Raw genomic sequence first — 26,423 nt, 5'->3', positions numbered from 1 at the left:
CACCCAATATAGAACCCACCCAATTTTCACTCTATTGATTTCAATGGAACAAAAGTCTTGCGGGCAGATGATCCACTCTGCCAGGTTACTGCTCTGGTGGCCAAGTTATCCCCAAAAGTCCTAAATTCCACCCTAGGTTTCGCTGATCTAACCTATGCCACTATAAAACAGGGGTGACTTCAAACAATAGATGAGAAGGCCGATGCTGAGATCTTAAAGATGAATTTCATTGTGCTGTTAGATAGAGACTCAACTTTGCTCTGGGTTGGTCTTTTGTCGACATTTTCTTTTGCTCTTCATTTTTGAAGCACCAAGGTTTACTTGGAGGTCTCCCTTCTTACTGTTTCTGATTCGGGGTATTTCCCCAAAATGAAGCCGAAGGTTGCAAAATGCTTTTCCCCAAGGGATTTTCCTTTTTCATTTTGTTGGAGCCGAAAGAGGAAGAGGAACGGCAGGAAATCTGGGAAGAGAGGCTCACGAGGCAGAACCACAAGAGATAACAACTAACAAGGGTGTCTAGCCCCAGAATAGTCATACAGTCATGTGTCAGGAGGCTTCTGTCTTCTGTGAGATGTGGGCAGAAGTTGCTGGAGCCGCCTCTCACTTCAGGATGCACTTTATAGGTGGGAGCAATTTAAAAAAAATTAAAACACAGCTTTCATTGGCAGGAAACCAGATTTAAAGGCTGACCTTACAGCCAACGTAAAGCCCAGAATCTGCTTTGTAGATGTGGCTGGGTTTTGACGTAGAAATCCCACCTGTGGCCCTTACAGCCTGACAGCACCCAGTTGAGTAAATGAGTTAAATGATGAGAAAGAGTTAATTCTGAGTGGCTGAATGGACTAATACTTATCGGGACTTTTAATCATTCCAGCATTCAAAGGGTGATTGGAATTATGAACAAATGTATTTGAAGCCTTTGAGCACAGTAGTGACCTATCATTAATAAAAGATGGGAACTTTCTTACCTGTACTCTAACAATATATTGTTTGAGTTCAGCAGCATTCTGCAATGCATATTTACTATATATATTTTTCCAAAATTAATATTATGAAAAGCATTTACTTATAGAGTGAAAAGCACCTGCCCGTCCACTGTCAATAGCAAACTGCAAATATGGTGTTTTTCTCTCAGTTTTCAGTCCTTGTTTTTACTTTGAATCAAGCCTATTTGCAGCAAATGACTTCAGCCCACAACATTCTGTACACTTACAGCTCACCTTTTATTCATTACCCTCTTCAACTTACAGCGCAATGCGCAGGAGAGACTATCCGTGCATGTCTGCACTGCAGAGAATTCCATCAGGTCTGAGTGCTCTGATCACAGTTTGGATATTAGGTTAGGTTGGGTCTGAACTGACCCGACTGTCAAATTTCAAGGTAGAAATAAACACAGAAGACCCTCACCATTTGTAACGTGCACTCTCACTGTAATGGCACCATAATATTTGAATATTTGCATGTCTGCTATTGATTACTGTGGTTTTAATAAGTGAAGAAAATAGGCAACCTAATCTTCAAAGCAATAAAATGTTCCCAGCTCTCCAGGTGGCTCAGTTGGTAAATGCACTGCCCAATGTGGAAGTGAGGCTAACAGACCAGCAAAGCCTCGTGATTTCAGGGCTCTTATTCCTGCTAAAGTTCTATATCCTTGCCTTGGGTCTATAATCCTTCCTATAATGGGGTGCCCAGACTGCACACTATATTCCAACTGTTGCATAAATTCAATGGCACCTTCTTGCTTTATATTCAATGCCCCTACGCATATAACCCAGAAATCCCATTTGATTTTGTTATGGTCTTTTCTAATTGCACTCCCACCTTTAAAGATTTTTCCTGGGATTTGTCAGGGAATATTGTGCAATGCCAAATCCTTTGCCCCAACATAATAACCTTGTAAATTAGTATATTTCTCTCTTTCTCTCTCTCTCTCTGTCACCATTCTTTCTGGTTTTCTCGTCTGACATTCCCCACAGGAATTTTCACATAAAATTAACACCTTCAGCCTGAGTCTTGGGAAGAGCTCAGAGCTATAAAAGGGCACAGGGAAAGGGGAGGAAAATGGGATTGGAGTAGATAGCCCAGCCTCCTTCTCTCCTCATGTGCTGTATTTCTAAGATTGTATGTACTGATTTGGTAATCCATGCATTAGTTTTGGTTTAGATTTGAAGCAGTTTTGCTAATATGAAAAACAAACCCTATATAAATGGATTTGAAGTCCACACAACCATTATCATGTTTATACTATGGTCTGCGATGTGTACCGTGTCCCCCTGGGTTTTAATTGTGCCCGTTTACAACGCAGTGTGGAATTCAGAGCAACAGGGACAAGGGAGAACTGCACACATGCAAGTTTATATTTGCAACTTAACTTTCTGGCTGTAGTTCAGGTGAAGGCCAGATAATCAGGCTTTGTAGGTGCTCTTGGAGCCGACTAAAAAAAGATGTCAGCCAACAGCAGCTTGCACCACTGGAGACAGCCACTTTGTTTGCAGGCAAAGGTGCTGAAAAGAATAAACAGAGTGACTACTGACACCACTGTGTCAGCCAATGAGTTTGAGGCAGATTGGGACTTACAGCAGGATTCACAGCTGTCTATTTTACAGAAAACGCAATCTATTTACTCAGTAAACAGAGTCTATTTAAACAGCGTACGACATCAAACAGTCTAGAGAGTCTATTTAAAAAGAGTCTCGACCAACTATAGCAACTATAGCAACATCTCCCGATAAAAGCAGGGTGATTTCTCCAGCAAAATGCAGTGACTGGAGGATAGTTACATACAAATTACGGACATGAAATCAATCCAAGTCACTTACAGAAATGTGGTCTCCAGGCATGATTGATGGGGTAATTACTCAATCATCTCCACTCTGGCCGGGAGTAGTGGTGTCACTATATGCAGCTGAGAATAAGTGTTGAGGTGCTGCCACAGATACTGGTGCTGCCCCATTTGAATTACAGCACCACTGCCAGAGTCAGGGCTGCCTCTGGTAGCAGTGATGTGATAGAATTGCAGCTTTAATTAATTCCTACTTTATCTATTAGGTTTGAGCAAACCACTCTTAACAGACTCTTACATACGTGATTTTGCTTTGCTATGTGTTTGCCTGAACAATTAATAAACCTGCAGATCTTTCTGTCATTAACCAGTGACTCAAATGATGTATTTGAGTCTTTTTCAGTTTACACAATGGGGGTCATTTTAACCTAGCTCTCCGGGTGGGTATCCCATGGGATCAGGTGGAACACCCCGTCCAATATTACCCCCCATTGATTTCAATGGAGAGTAAAATCAGACAGGGAGTAAAAGCAGCATTGCACCCGATCCCGACGGGCGGGTTAGGTTAAAATTGCTCCCAATATGTCAGCACAGAGGCTGATTAATATTTCAATTGTATTCTTTTTATTTTGAATGCCTCTGGCTCTTTCTCTTCCTCCAGGTGCAGCCACTCCCATTTTGAAATACAGATTAAACTCTCTTCTGTTAAATTTTACTTGTACTTAAATTTTGTTCTGTGGCATTGAGTGTAATCATGATTAACCGCGATAAGCAGATTAGAAGTAGATTGCAGGCAACTTTTCAGAAATTGATCACTTTCGTCACCTCTGCATAAATTTCTTAATTCCAAGATCTTGTTTAATCATTTAGTGGGTAAATTCTGTTGATTAATTTTTCTAAGAGGGTCAGCATCAAATTCCATTTTCTACTCACACTGACCTTTCTGCTAAAGTTGTCGACAGCAGCACTGACTGAATGAAGGATAGTCCAAAACCAACCTTCCTCGATATGATCTTTAAGAACTTCCACTTCAAATTCACACTGACAGCCAGCCCTATAACATATAGACTTTGTTTCAGTTACAGTGGGCCAGGATATACTCGAGACCTTGTGGATGTTATCGAAAGCAAACCAGTTCCTTGTGGATCAGAGCTGGTCCAGAATCTTGAACATACCCATAACCTTTTATAACCTTTCCAACCACTATTTTGCACTAGACATTGGAAGGGCCTGTGATTTGAAGTAACTGATGTCTGTACTTCACAAAGCAGACAAATACATTCTTTGTCTGCATTGTGAAATACAGAAATCAGTGCAGTACTCACAGCCTCCAGCAATTTACCTGATCATTGGGTTTCATCAAAAGCATTAAGAGCATTCAGGAACAAGAGAACCATTTGCTGAGGAGTAAGGCTCAGTCAGTAGGTTATCAAAACAAAGAGAAATCCTTTTTTCATCAATTCGAATGCACCGGTGGATTTTTAATGGGCGAAGTGGCATCTAGTGATTCCTTCAGGTCCAATTTAGCACTAATAGATTAACAGACATCAGAAAGCCTTCTGCAACTTCCTGCATTGGGCACCATTTTGAAACGTAGAGCCATTTGGAGAGGTTCCTCAATTCTTGGTTGACCATCTACAGCTCTCAGCCTTGGCTTATTTGTAGCACTCTTGCTTCTGAGTCAGAAAGTCATGGGTTCGAGCCCTGCTCCAGAGACTTGAAGATGTAATCTAGGCTGGCACTTCAGTGCAGTACTGAGGGAATGTTGTGCTGCGGAGGTGCAGTCCTTTGGATGAGAAGTTAGACCAAGGCCCTGTCTGCCCTCTCAGGTGGACGTACAAAATCTCATGGCACGACTCAAAGAAGAGCAGGGGAGCTCTCCTGGTAGCTTGGCCAACATTTATTCCTCACTCAACATCACTAATACAGATTATCTGTTAATTTACCTTTTGCAGTTTGTGGGACCTTGCTGAGAGCAAAAGGCTTCTGCGCTTCCCTACGTTACAACAGTGACTACAGTTCAAAAGATAACTTCATTGGTTGTGAAGCGTTTTGGAATGTAGTGAGGTCATGAAAGGCATAAATAAATGCAAATTCTTTCTTCCTTACATGTCCATTCCAATGGAACAATCCTGTTGTTGGGTGCTGGGGGGTGGCGGGGGGGGAGAACAGTGCTTTCCTCCACTTTTTCTAACTGACGTGTTAAAAGTTAAGCAGCCTCATCCCTCTGCTCAAGTATCACACTTAAAATTGGGAGAACTCCATTTTCTCTGACAAAAGGGACTTGAACATTTCATTGGATAATTATTATTTCCATTATTTGTTTTCCCCCTAACATTGTTAAGTTTGATTCCATTGCCAATTATTCGGCATGTTATAAAACACACCTCTTAACACTGCCTGGACTGACTCTCCCCACCGCAAAGCAACAATTCTCAATGGCAAAGCTTTGTTATGGGTCATTTCCAACCAGGTTGTTGAATTTCTCATTTGTACTTGTTACTGTTAGAACTCTGGAGATCCTGACTGCTGCATGAACCAATATCACTATCTGGTCTGTTTATATAAGAACTCAAGAATGTATGGAGTCAATGAGATGAGGTCACGCATCTGGTGGGAAAAATTGGATAGGGCCTGTGTTGACCGGAAGTCACCGGTTAACGGTTTTGGCTTAGTACACAGAGGAAGAGTCAATTCTCTCTTAATTCTCAATTCGCTTTATTAACGTTATTAGATCATGTACATACCGCTTATACGTCTAGTTAGATATAGGCATGCAGTCTACAGCAGGTTATACAGTTTTATACTCAAACTAGGATTTAAACGCACACCCACTAGGTTTCCCTGACTAACACTCCCTGAGTATTAAGATTTAAACGCACACCCACTAGGTTTCTCTGACTAACACTCCTTGACTGGTCACAGAATAGAAAGGATATTATATTACCCGGAAAGGAGAGATAACGCTGGCCAGGCGATTCGCTCTCTCTCTCTCGACGTCGTCTCTATGTCCCTGATGTAGTCTCTACGTCCCTGACGTAGGGTCCCTACTTCCACGATGGTTAGTCTCCGGAGTCTCCCTCAAAAACACACTCTCTGGCACCAAGCCTGCAATTCTTCAGTTTTAACTCCAAGTCTGTCTTTTCGAATGATGCTGTCCTCTCCGGTTGGCTTAAAATTCCTTGAGTGGTCAGTGTCATCTCCTGATTGGCTCTGTTCCAAGGGGCTAGGTAGCATCACCTCATTACTCCTTTCCTAAATAAGGCCTGGTGTCTCATCACAGCTCCTTTGTCCCTCTAAAAAGCGGAACGAATTCAAACCGGTTCTGGCCAGTTCAGACCAGTGACCGAACTCCAGGTCACCTCAGTTCAAAAGTCAGTGTCTTTGTTAACAATTCGAATTAAGCTCAGTAGTTTTCTGCAGCCCTGGGCCAACAGCCTGTTTTTGGGCGGGGGTAGCACGATCCGCTATTACCCCGTGCCCAGTGGTCCCTGCGCAGGCAGGACGAGATTTTCGTCAGGCCTGAGGACTTACCTGCAATCTGCGTTGGAAATCAGCGTTGAACGAGGATTCCACGCAATTCACACTTTCCACCAGCAGGGGGAAGTTCCAATCTCTTGTCTGTTAGAAATCTCTTAAAGGTAGCTGGTACCTATTATTTGCTGACTATAACAGCCTGTTGTCTGCACGGAGTCTGAACGGAGATCAGACATCACACACGTAAAGCACAGATGCAGGTCCCATTCCTATTTTTACATACTGATGAGTTATGTTAGAACATTGAATAACGGTTGCGCACCACTAAATCCCACACCCTCCAATCTGCATGCCAGAACTCACCAATCTGCCGATCTGAGAGTCTGTGCACCAAGGTTTTCTGCTGATGCACCAGAGGCCTTGGTGCAAGAGGTGGACAGAAGAAGGGACATCCAATATCCGCGGAGGGAGGGGGAGCAAGAGGCCCTCCAGACATACACCCAAAAGGTAGTGGGAGGCAGTAGGGGATGAAGTCAATGCCAGGCGCACAGCATCATGAACATGGATGCAGAACAGGAAGAAGTTCAGTGCTTTGACATGAGTGGTCAAGATGAGTGAGGTCAACTGTCAAGTGGCGTCTCCTACCAACTGCACCACTAGCCGCATCCACTGCTCCATGCGCTACACCCCACATCACCCACATAACAACAAACTCTTTCCATCAGTACTCAACCCTCTCGCCCTTACACATTACCACCGTTGCAAGCTGCCCACCCACAACTCACAGGCCACACACACACTGGCAGCTATTCAACCATGATAGGCACATCACCAAGACACACAGCCCGCTTTCTTGCAGGAGAAGCTGGCACATATCAGGAGGCAGCAAGTGGCTTTGGCATTTGCCCCTCGAGGCTGTTCCACCATTCGATCAGATCAGGGTGGACCTGTGACCTAACTCCATATACCCGACTTAGCCCCATATCCCTTAATACCCTTGGTTCACAGAAATCTATCAATCTCAGATTTAGAATTCTCAATTGAGCTAGCATCAACTGCTGTTTGCAGAAGAGCGTTCCAAACTTCTCCCACCCTTTGCGCGTAGAAGCATTTCCCAACTTCACTCCTGCACGTCCTGGCTCTAAATGTTAGGCTGTGTCCCCACGTCTTAGTATTCAAGTGTAGCAGACCTCCAAAAATATTTACAAATGTCTTGGCAGCCAAAAGCAAAAATCCAGCCACTAACCTGTAAATCCTGCATGGTCCCTTTAAATAGCGTCGGTGTGGGGGGCTCCTCCAGGCACTCTAAGGCACGTTCAGATGGTCGGGGTCAAGACTGTGCGTTGAGTTGAGCGTTAAGTCCCAAAATGGTTTCTATCACTTTAAATCAGCGTTGTAGACTGGTTGAAGCCATTTTCTCCCTACTTTACATGATTCCAGCGTTCGTTATCTGCGCCTGCGCTAACTCCTATACCAGGATGGCGTCTGGCGCACGTCACGCTGGAAACGTGCGTGCGCATCCAAGACGCCAACTTGGATGTCGAAGAGGCCACGTCGCGCCGAAACAACGGGTGCTACATGGCCCAATTTAACGCCCCTACTCTTTTCAACAGACCGTCCCCTTGAAATTCCTTAGGTTTATAGAGTGCAATTTTCATGTAATCCAGGCAGGAGAAGAGAATAACTTTGGGAGTTGGGAGGGGGTGCGGGGTGAGAACCTGGTTCAGCTTGTCCCCTGTTCGTTCGTCGCCCGTTCCAAAACTCCACAGGAAATAGGAGCGAATGCTTCTTGCACCCACCCATCTCTTTCATGGTGATGCCAATTTAAGAGGTGAGATTGGCGGATGGCATCAACTGTCCTAAATCCTGCTGCTTTTGCCTAAGTTGCCTCCAATGTTTGAAGCAGGCGTACAGTGCATGCCTGGACTAAATCCTGGAAGAAGTGGGGCCCAGCAGCTCTTTAAAAGTCAATATCCCCTACAGACTGATCAATTGCTACTGGGAAATCAGCAGGTTTAAATTCTGGGCTTTTCAGCCCTTGATCTTATCACATTGGCTGGCTCCCGGGATACTGCAGCAAGGCGCCACAGTGGAGGCTCAGTGGCAGGAAAGGTGCCAGCTTCATGGGGCAGGTAGGCATTGTAGAAGTGCCCAGAGGGATGCTTGCGCCTGCCGGCCTCATTAAATTATATTATCAATTAGCTGCCAGTGCTAATTGCACTGCTCATAGGCAGCTCGCTGTTTGGAAGGGCAGGATCTCCCACGGAGCAGACACTAAGCAGCTTAAATGGGAGGGCTGGAAATGTTAGGGGTTAAACGGAGCAGCAGCAGAAGCTGCAGCAAAGAGCTGAACTTAAGGAAGCTTTTAAGGCTCAAAACTCCCAAAAATATATTTCTGAATGCACTTTTGCAGTATTTGGAGATGTGTCTTTCAAGGACCCTGTTTGGAAATGTTTATTCATATATCCCGTATTCAAGGGATAAAAAATAGCTGAATGCTGGAAATCTGAAATAAAAACAGCAGGCCATTTACTCTTTCTTTGATAAAGTGGCCACCCATTTTGCATTTGGTCTCCCAATTTAGAGGAGATTACAGCTTGAGCATCACACATATGCTAGAATAATAGGATACTGGATTGGAAGAGTTAAATGCAAATCACTGTTTCGTGTGTTTGGGGCACTGGATAACATTGCGGATAGAAACAAATGAACAGGAGTTCCGTCTGCCGGGGCTACAGGAGAACTAGATGAATGAACAAGGGCTTTTCACAGGGAATGGTCCCTCCAAAAACAGAAAAGAAAGGGGGAATGTGGGTTAGATTATAGGTGGCAGACCTATCTTTTTCTTTGTGATGCTGACCATCCTGCTGTGCATTTCCAGTATTCAATATGCTCTATTATTGTAAAAACATTCCCTTTCTTTGTGAACATTTTGTTTCTTGTATTTAAAAACCTTATTTAAAATATCCTGTTAATCTGATTCCGCTTCTGTGTAAGGCTTCTTTTATTAAACTGAATCGCTAGAGGGAGAGGTGGTATTGCTGGTGTTTATACAATATTTCTTCTCCCTGTACTTTATTGAAAAGTTTAATATTTAGACAAAATATATGGAACAGTCATAACCCTCATGTTTCAGGATTCTAGGGATGGGGAACACTGACTTTTCTATCTAAGGAATTCTGTTTTATTCCAGGTCTTTTTATTTATCCCTTGGATGAATTCACTACTGTGGTTGGATTTGAAGCAATGATTTCTGGACGCATTATAACAGTGCAAATAAAAGACAAAGCTAAAATAGATGACTGTTATTTTGACTGCTGTAATATCTCCTCCGGAGCCTTCCAGAACGGCAATGGTAAAGACACCTGAAATACTTCTTTTATTTAATAAGGATAGAAACACTATTTCCCTCTAATATCTCTCAGTTCCGCACATCATCCTTTTGCTGGATGGATCAACATAACTGTTGGCCTCACTGAGACCTAAGATCTGTGCTGAGCCAACAGGAGGTACATGTTCTAGGGCATGAGATTGACAAATGCCAGAAAACTGTCTCTCCCCCTTGCCTAATTTTCTTCCCATCTCTCCTGAAGGGGCTGACTGTTGCTGGGTTACAATTTCACAGGTACCGAGATTCGCCTAAATGACAATTTTTTTTAATGAGTGTTGGTTGTCTATTGGACTGAATCACAATTGGGCCCTGTCCTGTTCTCATTTGATGCCTCTGTATCCACCCTTAGCAACGTCAATCATAGGAAAACTGTTTTCTCCCCACCCTAGGCCAATTTTAGCATCTGTGTTGCCACCCCAGCTGAGATCAGTTAACTCAGTGCAGATAATGGCAGGTGTCTTAACTCCCACACTCCTCAATGCTTTATACTGCAATCATTACCAAGTTAAAAATTATTTTATCACTATAAGTTATACATAGGTAGTCCTGCGTTTGAAAGAATATTTTCACCCAAAGGCCTAAGCTACAATTTAACCTTTCAGATGGATTAAAGCCTTTTCTCTTGAAGGGTCTTGCGTGAAAATTAATTTTTATAGTCTCAATGAATGGATGTTCATAACAAAGACCTGAGGGGTGATTTTAACCCTGCCTGCCTGGTGGAAACTGGGCAGGCAGTTAAAATCGCCTGCTGGGCTTACCTGCCGAGGTCCCGCTCTCTTCCCTCAGGTTCCGATTTTAAGCTGCTGTTCTGAGCAGGCAGGAAGAACGCCCGCCAGAAATCAGTGGGGTCCCTTTAAATATGCAAATCGGGCTACATTGATATCATCAGGGTCCAACAGCTATTTTAACCAGAAATCGTCGTGGCTTTCTACATCTTTTTACTTTCCTCCGAGCCCCACAAGGAAAGTTTAGGCCTTCCCCTGCACCTGGCTCTCACCCACCCCCCCCTGCCCCCCACAAAAGCAAGGCCCCCACAAACCCCTCCCTGCCACTTACCTGAATGCTGGAACTATTCCTTCATTCCCTGCCCGACATTGCACTCCCGCCCACTGGGCAGCTGCTGCATCTCACCGGTTTCGGACAGGAACCTGACGGGACCTACGCGGTGAGGCCTGCGAGTTAAATCCTCCAGGGCCTCACACTGATGAGGTGGGTTCGGGACACTGCCCGTCTCAGCCCCCGTCCACACGACTGAGTTAAAATGGGGTGTTGGTCACTGATGTAACTAGGGACTAAATGGAACTGTCACAAGTTGCTCTGGAGACAGCTCTTCCATGAGTCAAGGTTAGGACATGGTTAAGACACATTGTTCAGGCAGTGTGGAAAGAGCTCATCTTTCATCCAACTTATCTCATATCTCATCTAGATGAACACATCAATTTAGCAAAATAAAAGTGAAATAAGGACCTTATGATTTGCCAATAAAATTACAGCCCTGTCAACTGCATGATCATTTTTCTATTTATTTGGTTGGAAAAACAACCATTGAATAAAATATAATTAATATATTTAGTCAAATGTCTAGAAATGCTTGCCAATGCTGCTTGAGTGTATTTAGTATTTTGTAATATTTAATTTGAAATTAAAATTCTTTAAGATGAGAAGATTTTCACCTGATTTTCCTCACAGGTCGCTTTGTGCTGGATGAAGACTTAGAGAGGACGGTATTTGCAGTGAACTTTGGTATCATCCCTCCACTTGAAACAGTAACTGTACTGATCAGTACCTCCTTGGAGCTGCAGACTCTGCCAAATGGGACAGTCAGGCTGCTGCTCCCATCAGTGTATGTCCCCAAATTGGTCTCTACTGACACCGACGTACAAAGTTCAGTCGAAAATCAGCTCAAAAGGTAAATTACAGATTTGCCGCATCAGATTTTATCTCAGCTCGCAATGCAGACTAATTGTCAATTCACTTTAATGTTTGAATCAGTCTTGTTTAGCTGGTTAGATCGGTTTTATTCAAATTAAATGTCTAATTAATTCTGGGATGGCAAGATGAGAGTTGAATTCTTATTCAGATATCCCACAGCTTATGCAAAATCTTTCTGATTTCGATTCAGACTAAGGTCTGCATGCCTGGATGACTTCATGTCTATCATGGAACTAAATTTACTTAAAGATAGTTGCAACTGAAAGTTCAAACTTCTTGGGGTAACAACTCCACCACTGAATTCCCTTCCCTTTTTGTTTAAACTTTTCTGTCTGAACAGTCTTTAATTAGTTGAACAACACCAACAATATTGGACTTTAAAGGGCTGATTTTCCTTCCCTATGCGTCCGGGGAACACCCAGTAATGGATGGCTTAATCGTAGGCAGGGCACCTTCGAATCCTTGGTATGCGTGGCTGGTAGGCAAGGCTCTCGGCCAGCATCTCAAACTCAAAAAATTAACCCCGTGATAGCTGGGGTTCAGCAAACAGCCTCGACGGCAAAGTGGAAATCAAGTAAATCATCACAGGACATGTTCGGTTTGGATTCCTGCTCTAGCCTCTTCCTAATGATTTCTGAATCTGTCCATTCATGGGCAAGTTTGACTTTATCCTGCAATTTGTGAGCAGCTCCTGGGGTGGTTTACTGCAGTCTAACGTAGCGCTCCTGTAAATCACAAGACACTTGTGCACAGCTGGACCGCCATCTTTTGCTTACTTGATCAAGTTTTTGATTGCACCAATTTTTCCGTTAAACCATTAGATTGAGCGAGGTGATGGCTGGGAATAGTGGGGGTTAAATTCGGGAGAGTTGCTCACCCGCGGGTGAGGTTCGAACAGCCCCGGATATTGGGCCACAGACTTCACCATCATGGACCCGGATCTGTGGTAGGAGGCAGCATCAGGAAAGTCGTCCAAGTTTGGGCCGCTGCTAGCGTCCCTTGATCGAAAGATTTTTTGTTAGATAAGGGAGATAAAGTCCAATATTGTTGGTGTTGTTCAACTAATTAAAGACTGTTCAGACAGAAAAGTTTAAACAAAAAGGGAAGGGAATTCAGTGGTGGAGTTGTTATCTAACAAGGGAGATGGAAAAAAGGCACCTAAATGGCGTTTAGGTACAGGTCAGCCATGATCTAATAGAATGCAGGAACAAGCTTGAGGGACTGCATGGCCTACTCCTGTCTCTATCTTTCTATGTCTTCTGCTGTTCTTTCAACTGTCCCCACACATTTGTCTTGTCAAGTAGCATCTGCAGTGGAGCCATCATCGTAGACACATGGGGGGGCCAATTTTAACCTATCCCGCCCATTGAGAAACTGATGGGACTGGGGGCAATGCTGGTTTTACACCTTGTCCGATTTTACTCTCCACTGAAGTCAACGGAGAGTAATATTGGGCGGGGTGTAAAACTGGTGTTCCACCCGATCCCATAAGTTTCCCGTCTGGTGACTTAGGTTAAAATTACTCCCCTGAAAATCCATGGGCAGCTATGCCGAGATCTCGACAGCACTGATCCTGCCGAAGGTTAATGTGTCAGCAGGTGGGTACCTAGTTTGGATACAGCCTGGGAACACCCAAGCCACTAGTAGCATACCTCTGGAGTCCATCTGCCTGTGCAGCCAGATAATCCAGTTCCTGGTCATCATCCAGGCCGATGGGACCTACTTCCACCCATCTGGAGCTGGTATACCTCATCTGACGAGGCACACTGGCCTTCAGCTCCACAACAGGTCCCGACTGAGCACAGGGAGCAGGAACTCCTGGCGTAGGGAGTTCCCATCCCGGGGGCTGCCTCTGAAGTAATTTGTCTTGTAAGGAGCAGGTGAACGTTCCATCCCTTATAAGGTCAACTAGAAAACTCCAGAAACGGCAAGGACTCGGCCTGGATTCCTGTTGTTTTCTGGTGGGTTTTTGAGTTATGGCGAGAATCTACTGGAACTCCCGAAGAAATTCGGAGCCATCGGGTATAAACTTGGCAAGATAATTCACCATATCTAGGAATCTCATCAGTTCAGTCTTTTTTGTGGATTGTTACATGATGTTGAAACCTTTTTTGAGGTGGTTTCCCTCCTTGTTTACTCAAAACATTGCACTTATCTCTGTTTAGTTTCAGATTGACTTGTCCGGTCTTTTCTAGGACAGCTCTTATTCTTTTGTCATGGTCTTATTGCGAGAACGGCCAAATGATATCATTCACTGTCATGTCTACTCCTGGAATATTTGCATAGATTCTGTGAACGGTCCTGTGATAGATTTCTGGTGCTGGAGAAATCCTAAAAGGTAGTCTCAAAAATTGATACCTTCCAAACTGGCTTAATCTAATTTAATTTGCCAGAACGCCACTGATGAATCAAGTTTATGGAAGATCTTTGCATTTGCAAATTAAGCTGTGATTTTCTAACTAAATGATCACTTAAAATGCTCCTCCTTATGACTTTGTTAATGTCTTGGATTTGAGCACTCTCACAACTTGCCATTTTACATAGAATTTACAGCACAGAAACAGGCCATTCTGGTCTGGTCAACTAGTCTGTGCCAATGTTTATTCTCCACATGAGCTTCCTCCCACCTTACTTCATCTAACCCTATCAGCATAACCTTCTATTCCTTTCTCCATCATATACTTAATTAGCTTCCCCTTAAATGCATCTATGCTATTCACCTCAACTACTCCTTGTGGTAGCAAGTTCCACATTCTAACCACTCTCTGGGTAAAGAAGTCTCTCATGAATTCCTTATTGGATTTATTAGCATTTATTATAGGAAATGAGTTAACCCAGTCAGTTGGTACATTAGTCCCGATTGTAACCCTGCCCACCTGGCAAGAATGGTGTTGGCGGGGGGGTTAAAATGGTGGTTGGGTGTTGCCCACTGCTCGGGGCCTCATGCTGCCGCTATCGTGAATGCTTTCCTCCCATCTCAGCCCCCACATGCCGTATTCCCGCCTCAGGTTAAAATTGGGGCTATTAATTATGGTGATTTTATCCGTCTCTTCCATGTGATTACATTCTGTTTTATGTTTATCTCGCAGTGGAAATGGCACCTTTCTGTTCGCATGCCACACTGATAAAATGCTTTCCTCAATAGTTATGTGGTGCTCACCCGATAAAGATCCTAAACCTTCAAACAAGTCTCCATGCTGCTGTGCCAGCATTTTATACCATGTTTGTCACCTGCTTTGAAACCTAAAATTGCTGTACCATGGGAATGTTCATCAACTCTACTTTGACATTTTGCCTTTGTACCTCACTGTTACCATGCACTAGCCGGTCTGCTGATTCCAGACTATCCCTTTGGCTGGGTATATTTACTCTTCGTGTTTTGAATTTTATAAATCTTTTTAAGAAGGAGATTTCTTTGTGCTCCTCAATTTAGTGCTATTGACATCTATCTCCAGTGCCCATTCTCCTCCTACTCTGTCTGTAATTGTATCTACAAACAAGTCACCCTCTACTGGTCAATATTTATCACTCAAACAACATCACTAAAACAGATTATCTGGTCATTATCACATTGCTGTTTGTGGGATCTTGCTGTGCGCAAATTGGCTGCCAGGTTTTCTACATTACAACAGTAGTTACATTTTAAAAGTACTTAATTGGTTGCAAAGTGCTTTGGGATGTCCTGAGGTTGCAAAAGGCGCTATATAAATGCAAGTCTTTCTTTCTTGCTTTCTACTGTGTTGCTTTTCAAATTCTGCCCAGCAGTATTTTGAAGTGTCCTGTTTTACTGCTCTAGTAACCAAAGCTTGTACCTTCTGTCACCTTTCTTAATCTTGAACTTGCCTTTTGTCTGCTATATTTTAATACCAGTTTTCTCTTTACCATACATCTGGTATGTTGTCTTTTTAATGGCTGCATGAACTGATTCTTCTTTATCAGTTAGACTTGTGATTTCCTACATTTGGTTTTGTGGTGCATCAGATGAGCAAATCATGTATACTGCTTTTTCTAATGCCATAACAAGGGCCCTTAGCAGCCTCTCTCTTATGCTGTTGAATTTTATCCAGAACACTGTGTTCCCTAATGAGAGAGTCCTTTATTGCTGCATACTCATATAAGTCTGTTGTGCCTTTAACACTGTCACATAACTGTCTATAGAGTTTCCAGAAGACTGATCTCTGGAATTAAATATATGGTTCTCATATGGAAGGCAGTGTTTCTCGAACTGTTTAACTACTTTGTCTATTGTTTGTTTATCGGCATTGTTCTCCCAAGTGAAAGTGTTACAGGCCTTAAGTGCCTCATCTATTACTGTAACGAATGTAGCTACTTGTTACTTTTCTATTATTCCCAAAGCAATTTCATAATTGTCCCACTATTCAGATGTCTTCCAATTCCTACAGCATTCTTATTCATTAGCTGCAATGGTTCCGTTGCTGTGTATTCATTTGAATACTATAAACTTCGGGCTCCCTCATTCATGGTGTGGGACTAATTGGATAGCTCTACCAAAGGGCCGGCACAGGCACGATGGGCCGAATGGCCCCCCTCTGTGCCGTATCATTCTATGATTCATGGTTTTGTTTACTCAGAATCCTGCAGGGCTGTACTCATGAACTCCAGTGTAGCCACTAAACACAACAGCAACATCTGCTATCACCGTGGATGACTTCATGACTATTACAGAAATACATCAACTTAAAGGCAGCTCCAATTGCAAATTCAAACACACGGGCCCTGAAATTGCTCAGCTGTTCCGCCGCAACCCCGCTGGAACTCTGGCGGGAAGGTCGCAAACTTTGCCGGGACCTGGACATTCGGTACACCGGAGTTTCCAGTGGCCTTGTTTGGGGCAGAGCCACCGATGCGCAGGGGGCAGGACTGAGACTCCCTACACTTCCTTATTGAGCTATTTTTTCCACAATTTCTATTTTTACTGGGTTAGATTTGGGCTTTGAACTGATAGTGAGTTGGATCAATGGAGATGGTAGCCTAGAGGTTAGGGTGCTGGATTAGTAACAGAGGTCATGAGTTCACATCCCAGCATAGCAAGTTGTGAAAGTAAATTCAATAAATCTGGTAATTTGTGGGCTAGTACCAGAAAATGACCATAAAAGCTGCTAGATTCTTGTAAAAACCCAACTAATCCCCTTCAGGGAAGGCAACCTGTCACCTCTACCCTGTTTGGCCTACATGTCACTCCAGTTCCACACTATGTCGTTGACTCTGAGGGTGGGCAATAAATCCTGCCATGCCAGTGTTGCCCAAATCCCAAGAACAAATTAAAAAAAAAACAAGTTTACAAAACTGACCGTTTGCACATTTTTTAATGTCAGTCTGCAAAACCTTATCAATAACAAGTGAGGACGGATTATTGTATTGTTTAAAACCTCACTTTTTTCTTCGGTGTCTAGTCAAAGTTTTTACAGTTTTTTTTAAACTGAGAATTTAGGTGATTGCCCAAGGTCCACATTGCCGGATACATCTAGGTTAGGAGAGTAAGAGAGTAAACAAGATAAATCCACTCCCTCCAACGCCGGTGCACCGTGGCTGCAGTCTGTACTACCTATAGGATGCACTGTAGCAACTCGCCAAGGCTTCTTTGTCAGCATCTCCGAAACCCGCGACCTCCACCACATAGAAGGACAAGAGCAGCAGGCGCGTAGGAACACCACCGCCTGCACGTTCCCCTCCAAGTCACGCACCACCCTGACTTGGATATAAATCGCAGTTCCTTCATCATCACTGGGTCAAAATCTTGGAATTCCCTACCTTACAGCACTGTAGGAGTACCTTCCCTGCAGCGGTTCAAGAAGAAGGCTCACCACCACCTTCTCAAGGGCAACTTGGGATGGGCAATAAATGCTGGCCTTGCCAGCTACCCCCACATCCGGAGAATGAATAATAAAAAAATCAAGTATTAGTGCGAAGGAGGCCGCAAGCTTGAGTTTTAAATGCCTTGCGATTGTAGAAGGGAGGGAAGCCAGAGAGGTATGAGGAGTTCCACAATTTTGAGGTCTTGAGAGCGGAAGAGTTAGTGTAGGAGATGATGCAGAGTCTTGACTGATGCAGGGAAGGGAGGAGTGTATTTAGAGTTTCAGAGGAACAAGACAGGAATATCTAAATTCTTGACATTGTTCGCTAGTATGGTTTAACCATCATACTAATCCACAAACTTATCAATTCAAACTGTGATCTTATAATATTAAATGGAATGGAGGATTTTTATTTGGTTTTATATTAAAAAAATAGAATATCATATCAAATTGTTGATATTAATTTGCATATTGAAATGCATTTGTTCCCCAGCAAAGACAGGCACCGATGTGGCTTCATCCCTCAGGACCAAACGCAGAGTGGGAACCAGTTCTGCTTGGCAAAGCTCTTGGATGATGAGGCCACCAATCCTACTGTGTACGAGTTTAGTTTCCAGCTTGAAATCAGAGCACCGTGCTTGCTGGCAGGTCAGAATATGAAGCATTCTATGTATTCACGTAAAGAAACCCTAATGCTACGTAGAATGAACAAACGGCCATGGTGGAGCTGTTATCTTTCAACCAGTCCAAAACTGGGTGGGGAGGAGTGGGGTCTGTATTTTTGAAAAATGATGCACCATATGTTCCTAGTATGTCTGCTTGTGCATGTGACTGGGTTGTTTTAAATGCAGCAATTGACTTTTGCTGTGCAATTTTCAATTATAAAAATGATTACTGAACAGGCTGTCACCCAGGTGGCAGAAACTGTGCAAAGGTTACCTGAAAGACGTCCTATCAGTATTAAAAGGGGTGGGTTCACCTGATGGTTCAGTTGGAAAATACCCAGTACCCAGTGCAGAACTGACCAATGCAGAACAGGAAGGTCCCCTGTTTCAATTCTAGAAAAGAAACATGAAGAATTACTTCCAGTCCTTCACCAGGTTATCGGAACATACTGGGATGTCAAGTGACGGGAAATGCAGCCACTCTTGACTTCAGGCCTTGGAATTGACTGATTGTCAAACACATCCAACAGTCGCTATATTTATGTAGAGTGGGTTCTTTATCATGACTTAACTAGAAGCAAGATTTCCTCTAGTTACCCTGTGTAGGCCCAGTTTACAAGGGCTGATATACTAAGGAAGATATGGGAAGTAGGGCTGACTTGTATTTACCATCTGCTTTCCCAGCTAGTTAGCTGTGAGGTCCAGTCAGGCACCATTTCTTTTGATTTTGTTTTCCAGTTTTCTCCCTCCTTCTCCTGGAGATGCAGGTTCATGTTTAGCTATGGTTAACCAAGCATTGGTAGCCCTCCAGAACCTCACCCAAGTCTCCATTCTCATATGTGGACCTGGGTAGTGAACGTGAACAGGATCTCAATCATGGAAAGCATCCCAGTCAAGCCTAAACATGCTCTCACTCAAGATACATTTTCAGCAAAGAGTCACTGAGTAGCAATCAGCAAAGGCTCCTCCTGATATTACAAAAATTATTTCTGTGGAGGAAATAATTATATTTTTTTTATTAAAGACACATACACAAGTACTAAAAGATCATTTATGTGAGAAAGTACTTGTTTCTTACACTTCCCTTCCCTTTTAATTGAGTAAATTTCCGGTTTGAGAGACTTGAGCACAAAATCTAGGCTGACACTCCAGTGCAGTACTGAGGGAGTGCTGCACTGTCAGAGGTGCCGTCTTTTGGATGTTGACGTTAAACTGAGACCCCATCTGCCATCTCAGGTATATGTAAAAGATCCCACGGCACTATTTTGAAGAAGAGCCGGGGAGTTCTCCTGGTGTCCTGCCCAATATTTATCCCTCAACCAACATCACTAAAACAGATTATCTGGTCATTTATCTCATTGCGGTTTGTGGGATCTTGCTGTGTGCAAATTGGCTTCTGCGTTTCCTACTTTACAACAGTGACTACACTTTAAAAAGCACTTAATTGGCTGTAAAGCGCTTTGGACATCTTGCTACATAAATGCAAGTTCTTTCCTTCCTTCCTTCCTTTCTTCCATCTGTTGGTGATAAAGCCATCAGTTGTTGCCCTGACTGAATCTCCAATTGTTACTGTTCCACAGGTGTAGAAAGTCCGACACATTCAATACGAGCTGATGCAGACCCCTCTGCATTTTGTGCTTCAAGTGTGATGATTACATTGGCTGAGAAACACACCTTTGATAGACCTGTGGAAATCATCATCCATCCCAGCGGTAGGGAAACATTTGATTTCTTTTCAGTTCAGAACTGTATTACTTGATTTAATGTATTTTTATGAATCTCGCCCGTTGAACAGTAAATTTTATATTAAAATAGAAATAATAGTATGGATGCCCTAATGGCTTAATTTGTAATAGTACGGCCCAGTGAACAGTGTACAAAATTGGCAATGTCCAAGGTTCAATCCCTGAGTTAAATGAATGGCATTAGGGTGACAGTAGTTGTGCTGCAATTGGCTTCAGGAATGGAAAAAGAATCAGTCAGTTTTCCTACATCAGATCACTATCCAGTGACTCCTGCTGGTTAAAATGGACGTGCTCATATCAGGTAAGAACAGGATCGAACTTGGCTTAGGTGCCCATGATTGAATAACCTGCCAATGCCCAGGGATAGATTGTCCACTGGGGGCGGGTTCAGTACCGGAGGAGGGTCAAGGTGGGACTTCCAGTTGCTGTCCTCACCTCCCATGACCCTGACCTATGGGTCAGGGGTTATTAGTAATTCAGGGTGGACTCCCAGTGGGATGCCCGCCCCACGGAGGGACATTTGCTGAAGCGCCAGAAGGAGTGGAGCCATGTTTAAAAGGGGTAGAGGCTCCCCAAAGATTGAATGCAAAATTTTACTGTAGGACTGTAGCGTAGGCCTTGTGACTAGTGGGACGATATGACCATAAATTAATATGTATATCACAAACCTTGTAGTGCTGCGTAACAATATATATTCTGCAATCTTGCCCTGTTAATATTTTGCTGTTATGGAAAATTACTGTCAACCAGTGAGATTATGTTAAGCTGGCCAGTATGTTCTTGTGCAGCTATTCATTAATTTTTAGAATAGAGTCATTTCTTACCAGAAAAATTGTTGCTGTTATCAGGGTGAAGTGGTAGCTTTGTTGAAGCTGCAATGTCGGTGCGAGTATTTGATAGAAGTAATGCCCTGACTCATCTCTGTTTCAGTTGTGTAGAAAGAGGATGTATAAGCAGATAACCTTTGTATGTGAAGTAAGGCAGAGAACAGTATCTCCGTGTGACAATCAGGTGGCTTAGTGGTTAGTTAGGTATAAAGGTAAGTAGCGTAGCCACTGACTCTCAGGACAGGTTAGAACAGAACAGAATAGGCGTGCTGACTGTTAGAACAGACTCAAGAAGATAGTATGTTGAAACCATGGTACTTTTGATCCCAGAAATTGAGGCAATTATTAACTCTTCCTGTGTTTTGCAGTGCTGTTCAATGAAGTTATTAAACTAAATTATTGTTGTGAGCTTGATTATCTGTTGTCCGAGACACAATATTCCATCTTTAGAGGGTCAACAGGACTCAGACTGAGTTGAGGGCTAGGAAAGGTTAGTGACTGGAGCTTTCAAGGGCTTTCAGTGAGCCTTTTACCACTGCACCATGGTTTATTGCCACTCCTCATCTGATGGTCTCCGAGGCCAGCACTAATAGAGGCAAGAGACAGAGACATGGGTCCAGTTCCTGAGCTCTGTCTCTCTGCTGTCATTTAAATGCTGCAGTCCCAATGAATTGTACCCTGAAGATTCAGCGACTTTAGGCAAGGAGCCTAAAAAATCGGAGGAAACGTGAAATACATTAATCAGTAGTGGAATGGGTAGCCCTGTTAAATGTATATAATGAAGTACAAAAAGAGAAATGTAATTTCATCTGTTGCATCCAGGATACTGTGGTGAAAGCTGCTGGTGAAAGTGGACCGTGGTTAGAAGTGAATCAGAGTGTGTACGTGTGTTTCAATTGTGACCTACAACACATGTGGAATATGATGGCATATTGATGGAAAGTGTTCTTTGGCTTAGCTTACTCAGGTTTGATCACCAACAATTGGTTTAAGAATATAAATGTCTATTGGTGATATTAACATTTCCTCTGTCTGCTACTTTGATGGAGGCATTAACCCGTCTATTTTAAATGTGTTAAGTTTCAAGTGTTCATCTGCTATTATCACCAACCGTAATTTTTAGTCTTTAATTTGCATTTTAATAATTATGTGTCAATCCACTATAACCACATTTAGTTGAAAGTGGAGAATGCAGGTTTAAGGCAATTATGTCAAAATAATCATATTAGTGCAAACCATAAGGATGCTTGCAGTTACACATGACGTCAAGAAGTCTCAAAGCACTTCACAAGCGAATTCCTTTTGAAGTGCAGTGACTTGTTTGTGATTTTGGCAAACATGACAGCCATTCTGTACCAGCAATGTCCCGCCAACAAGAAGTGAGATGAATGACCAGTCAATCTGGTTTTTGGTGGCATCGATCGAGGGTGCCATGAAACCTTTAAAATCCAGTAATTCGGATGGAACAGGTAGGTGGGTCTTCGGTTTAAAATCTCATCTGAAGGACGGTACCTCCGACAATGCAGCACTGTGTCAGTACTGCACTCAAGTCTCAGTCTAGATTAACCACTGACCTCCCAGTTCAAATGCACAGCCTTCTAAACCAGGATGAGAGTGCTACCAACTGAGCAAATCTGACATACATTCCCATAAAACAGGACACTTCCAGCCTGTACCTTTGAGTAGTTTTCAATTAGTTCATTTGGAAGCATGCCTATTCATTTTATTAGAGAAAAATGACAGATTCTAAATGTGCAGTTTTACTTCACAGGGAAGATATATCGCATTCTAAAACAAAACAGACAGCGCATTTTTAAACAGGAGGATAAAGGCAGGCGACTGATGGGTTACAGATAATAAACCAGCGAGTGACGCTAGTTGCCGAGCTCACAAGTTGGCACAGGTGTGAGTGAGTTATGTTAGCTGTGACATGAGTGATTGTTTTTCTACAACCCATTAGTCCCTGACACGTTCCATTTATACAAAGGATATATAAACATTGACTATTTTTTCATGTTTTACCACACCAGTATGATGTCCCCTCTTTGCTGCCAATGAGATGACTCATCCTACCAGTCCTTCCTGATTTAAAGTGTAAAAACACATAAAAGATTGATCTTCGGTTTAGAAAGAACCTGCATTTATATAGCCCCTTTCACAGGACATCTCAAAGCCATTAACAACCAACAAATTATATTTTTGTGAACAGCAAGGACCAACAAACAGCAAAGAGATGATTGAACAATTTGTCTGTTTTGGTGGTGTTGATTGAGCAATGAATGCTGGCCAGGAGACCAAAAGAACTCGCTGCTGTTATCTTTTATTCATTTCTCAGGATGTGGGCATCACTGGCAAGACCAGTGTTTATCGCCCATCCCGAGTTGCCCTGAAAAGGTGGTGGTGGGACAACTGAGTAGCTTGCCCACTTCAGAGGGCAGTTAAGAGCCAACCATGTTGGTGTGGGGCTGGAGTCACATATAGGCCACAACTGGGTAAAGTCAGCAGGTTTCATTCCCTAAAGGACATTAGTGAACCAGTTGTTTTTTTTACAACAATCTGAGAGCTTCATGGTCACTTTTACTGATACCAGCTTTATTATTACCAGACATTTTTTTCAACTAAGTTTAAATTCTCAACCTGTTATGGTGGGATTTGAACTCATGTTCTCACTGGATTATTAGTCCAGGCTTCTATATTACTAGTCCAGAAACATAACCACTACACTACTGTACTCCCCCAATCTTCAACAAGGTGCCATGGGATCTTTTACATTCATCTGAACAGGCAGACGAGGGTCTCGGTTTAACATCTCATCTGAAAGACAGCATTTCCAACCACTAAAATAAGTGCTAAAAACAAAATTTCAATGAATAAAAAATTAAAGTACTTTCATTCTGCTACTCTGTTTTTCCTCCTTATCTCTGTAACCTCCTCCAGCCTTACAACCTTCTGAAATCTCTGCACTCCTCCAATTCTGGCCTCTTGCGCATCTGCGATTTTCATTGCTTCACCATTGGCGGCTGTGGCTTCAGCTGCCTAGCCCCTAAGCTCTGGAATTCTCTCCCTAAACCTCTCAACCTCTCTACCTCTCTCTCCTCCTTTAAGTCGCTCCTTAAAACCTATCACTTTGACCATGCTTTTGGTTACCTGACCTAACATCTCTTCATGTGGCTTGGTGTCAAATTTTGTCTGAAAACGCTCATGTAACGTGCTTTGGGAGTTTTTACTACGTTAAAGGCACGATATAAATGCATGTTGTTATTCTCTATCAGTGTTAATTTTATTTTATTAACTTTAATTTCACTTTATGTTTCTATTTCATTTTTTCTAATCTTAATTTCTTCTAAACCAGTTTTAAATTTTTGCTATTTCTTTTGACTCTCCTTGGTCCAGCAATGGAGGCAGGAGCAATTTTGCAAAACAAATTTTTCATGACTCTAAACCACCCATGAGGGTTGTTCTTTCAGCAAGTTGAAAGCTCAGATGTTTATAATGTAACCATATCAATCTTTGATGCATTTTTACACATCGCCCCAAGAAGAGGGATGGGAATGAAAAAAAAAAATTCTATAGTGCATTTCACGACTTCAGGATGTCCCAAAGCACTTTACAGCCAATGAAGTACTTTTGAAGTGTAGTCACTGTTGTAATGTAGGAAAAGTGGCAGCTAATTTGCGCACAGCAAGATCCCACAGACAGCAATGAGCTAATGATCAGACAATCCGTTTTAGTGAAGTTGGTTGAGGGATAAATATTGACCAGACGTTGGGGAAAACTCCCCTGCTTTTCTTCGAAATAGTGCCATGGGATCTTTTACGTCCACCTGAGAGGACAGACTCCCATTTAACGTCTCATCTGAAAGACAAAAGTGAATGAGCATATTCTCCAGTGGCCTCGGAGCCCAAGAGTGCATGGATGAGTATATGTGCTGGATGACTACATTTGTCAATGCTACTTCAGTGCTTAATATGCCCCAAATTGCCATGTTTTGCAATGTTTGTATTACAAATGCAGCAGCTGAACTGCCTTCATCAAAGCAAGGCAGAGTGCATTCCAATTGTTGCTTTCTGTGGAAGGCACAATCTGACACACTTGAAAAATCCTAGTTTTGCTGATTGGTTCAAGTGATGTGATCCTTGAAGGACAGTGTGCTGTAAAACTGTACACTTTAGTGCTTTGGAGAGTTAAGATTCTCAAGGCTAAGCTATTTATATTGACTTGATAAAGTGTTTTTTTTTGTTAAGTCTTCCTTTGCCTGCATTGTGTGAAAAGCTTATAGATATTTTGCTATGATAATGCTATAAATGCAAGCATTATTTATTTTTATTTAAAATATTGGCCCCCATTTTGTGTTATTGGCAAAATTGGGCCTGTGCCACCCATGGTGCAGGCTAGCCTGCACTGGTATTGAGGAGGGCTGGCCTTGTTGAATTTTGTCGAGCTAAGTAGGGTATGATAACCTAGTGTTATGGCACTGGACCAGCAATCCAGAAGTCGTGAGATCACGTCTCAGTACAGCAAGTTGAAGTCATTAATATCCTTTAGGGAAAGGACCTACCACCTTTACCTAGTCTGGTCGACATGTGACTCTAGTCCCCAATATGTGGTTGACTCTTAATGCCCTCAGGACAATTATGGGTGGGCAATAAATGTGTTTCTCTAGTGTTGCTTGTGTCCAAGAACAAATAGAAAAAAAACCCTGCTTTAAAGGGGTGCTGCTTACCCTTGAAGGGGATGGGAATGGTTCTTGTGATGAGGGTTGTGCTTACTGGAGAAAAACTGTGACCAACTATAGGCAAAGTGGCCAGAAGTGTACACGTCTAAAATTATCTGGAAGCAGGAAAGTGGAAAAAAACTTTTTTACTCAGGAAATCTTGGAGGTTTTGCTGAAGGAGGTGCAGCAAAAGAGGGTGATCTCTTTGGAGCAGGACATCCTCATGTCAAAAAAAAGGTCAAAACAGTAGCTAAGAGAATAAATGAACCTTGGGACAAATGAGGAAAAAGTTTAGTGTTATCAGGAGGAGTGCCAAATTAAGTGTACTCAGCAATACATATTTTATTTTATCATTGGGGCATATTTCACATGGGCCAAACCAAATTTTGGAGTTGCAGCACCCTCACAGACGAAGCATGCAAAGCATGGAGACAATCCTTTCCTTTCTACTACACACTCATTTATTAGAAAGAAGCTATGGAGCACACTTGTCGTAGGACACACAAGTACTGTGGCACATATATGATGAAAGGTGTACTGTGAACCAACATTGCCACCAGAACCACGTGCTGCCTTCGAATGCAGCCACATAAGAGATATGGACTGGCTGCAGGGGTGGCTCTCTGTGCATTCTAGCAATTTCTCAGTTTCTAAATCTCTGCTGCCTAACCTTTGATCCTCCATTTGCCACAATACTCCTGCAACCGTTGATCTGCTTAACCAGTCCCTCATGTCCACCTTTAGTGCCCTTCTTCCCAACAAAACCCAATCATTTCCCCTGGTATAGCCCTATCTTCACTCCTTGAGCAGATGTGGCGCACAACTGGTTTATCTATTCATTACCAGATCTGACTGAATCACATCAAGCGCTATTGGGCCTTACTCTCCTCCGCCAAGAACACCCACTACTACAGGATAACCCCTGGCTTCTTTTCTCCACTGCTGGAAGAAGAGAATTGATGTCCCTGTGGCGAGTCCTTGAAGCACATAGGGACATTTTTTGAGTTAAAGGCGCTACATAGAAGCAAGTTGTTGGTGAAGTGACCTTCACACTCAGGTCAACAGAGTTCTGGT

The 26,423-nt window shown here is 42.9% G+C and overlaps 1 protein-coding gene across 1 annotated transcript in view; it reads left to right on the top strand.

The window, feature by feature from the left end:
• Positions 1–26,423, top strand: part of vwa5b1 (von Willebrand factor A domain containing 5B1) — a 141,599-nt gene that overhangs the window by 2,428 nt on the left and 112,748 nt on the right. Inside the window, exons 2-5 of the mRNA XM_067970091.1 lie at positions 9,453–9,614; positions 11,340–11,559; positions 17,892–18,046; positions 19,644–19,775. Coding sequence (XP_067826192.1) covers positions 9,453–9,614; positions 11,340–11,559; positions 17,892–18,046; positions 19,644–19,775 — 669 coding nt within the window. The remainder of the gene's footprint in view (positions 1–9,452; positions 9,615–11,339; positions 11,560–17,891; positions 18,047–19,643; positions 19,776–26,423) is intronic.

Source organism: Heptranchias perlo, chromosome 32, assembly GCF_035084215.1.
Source record: "Heptranchias perlo isolate sHepPer1 chromosome 32, sHepPer1.hap1, whole genome shotgun sequence".
Taxonomy (NCBI): domain Eukaryota; kingdom Metazoa; phylum Chordata; class Chondrichthyes; order Hexanchiformes; family Hexanchidae; genus Heptranchias; species Heptranchias perlo.
The sequence above is the reverse complement of the archived record's forward strand: the minus strand, read 5'-3'. Positions and strand labels throughout refer to the sequence as shown.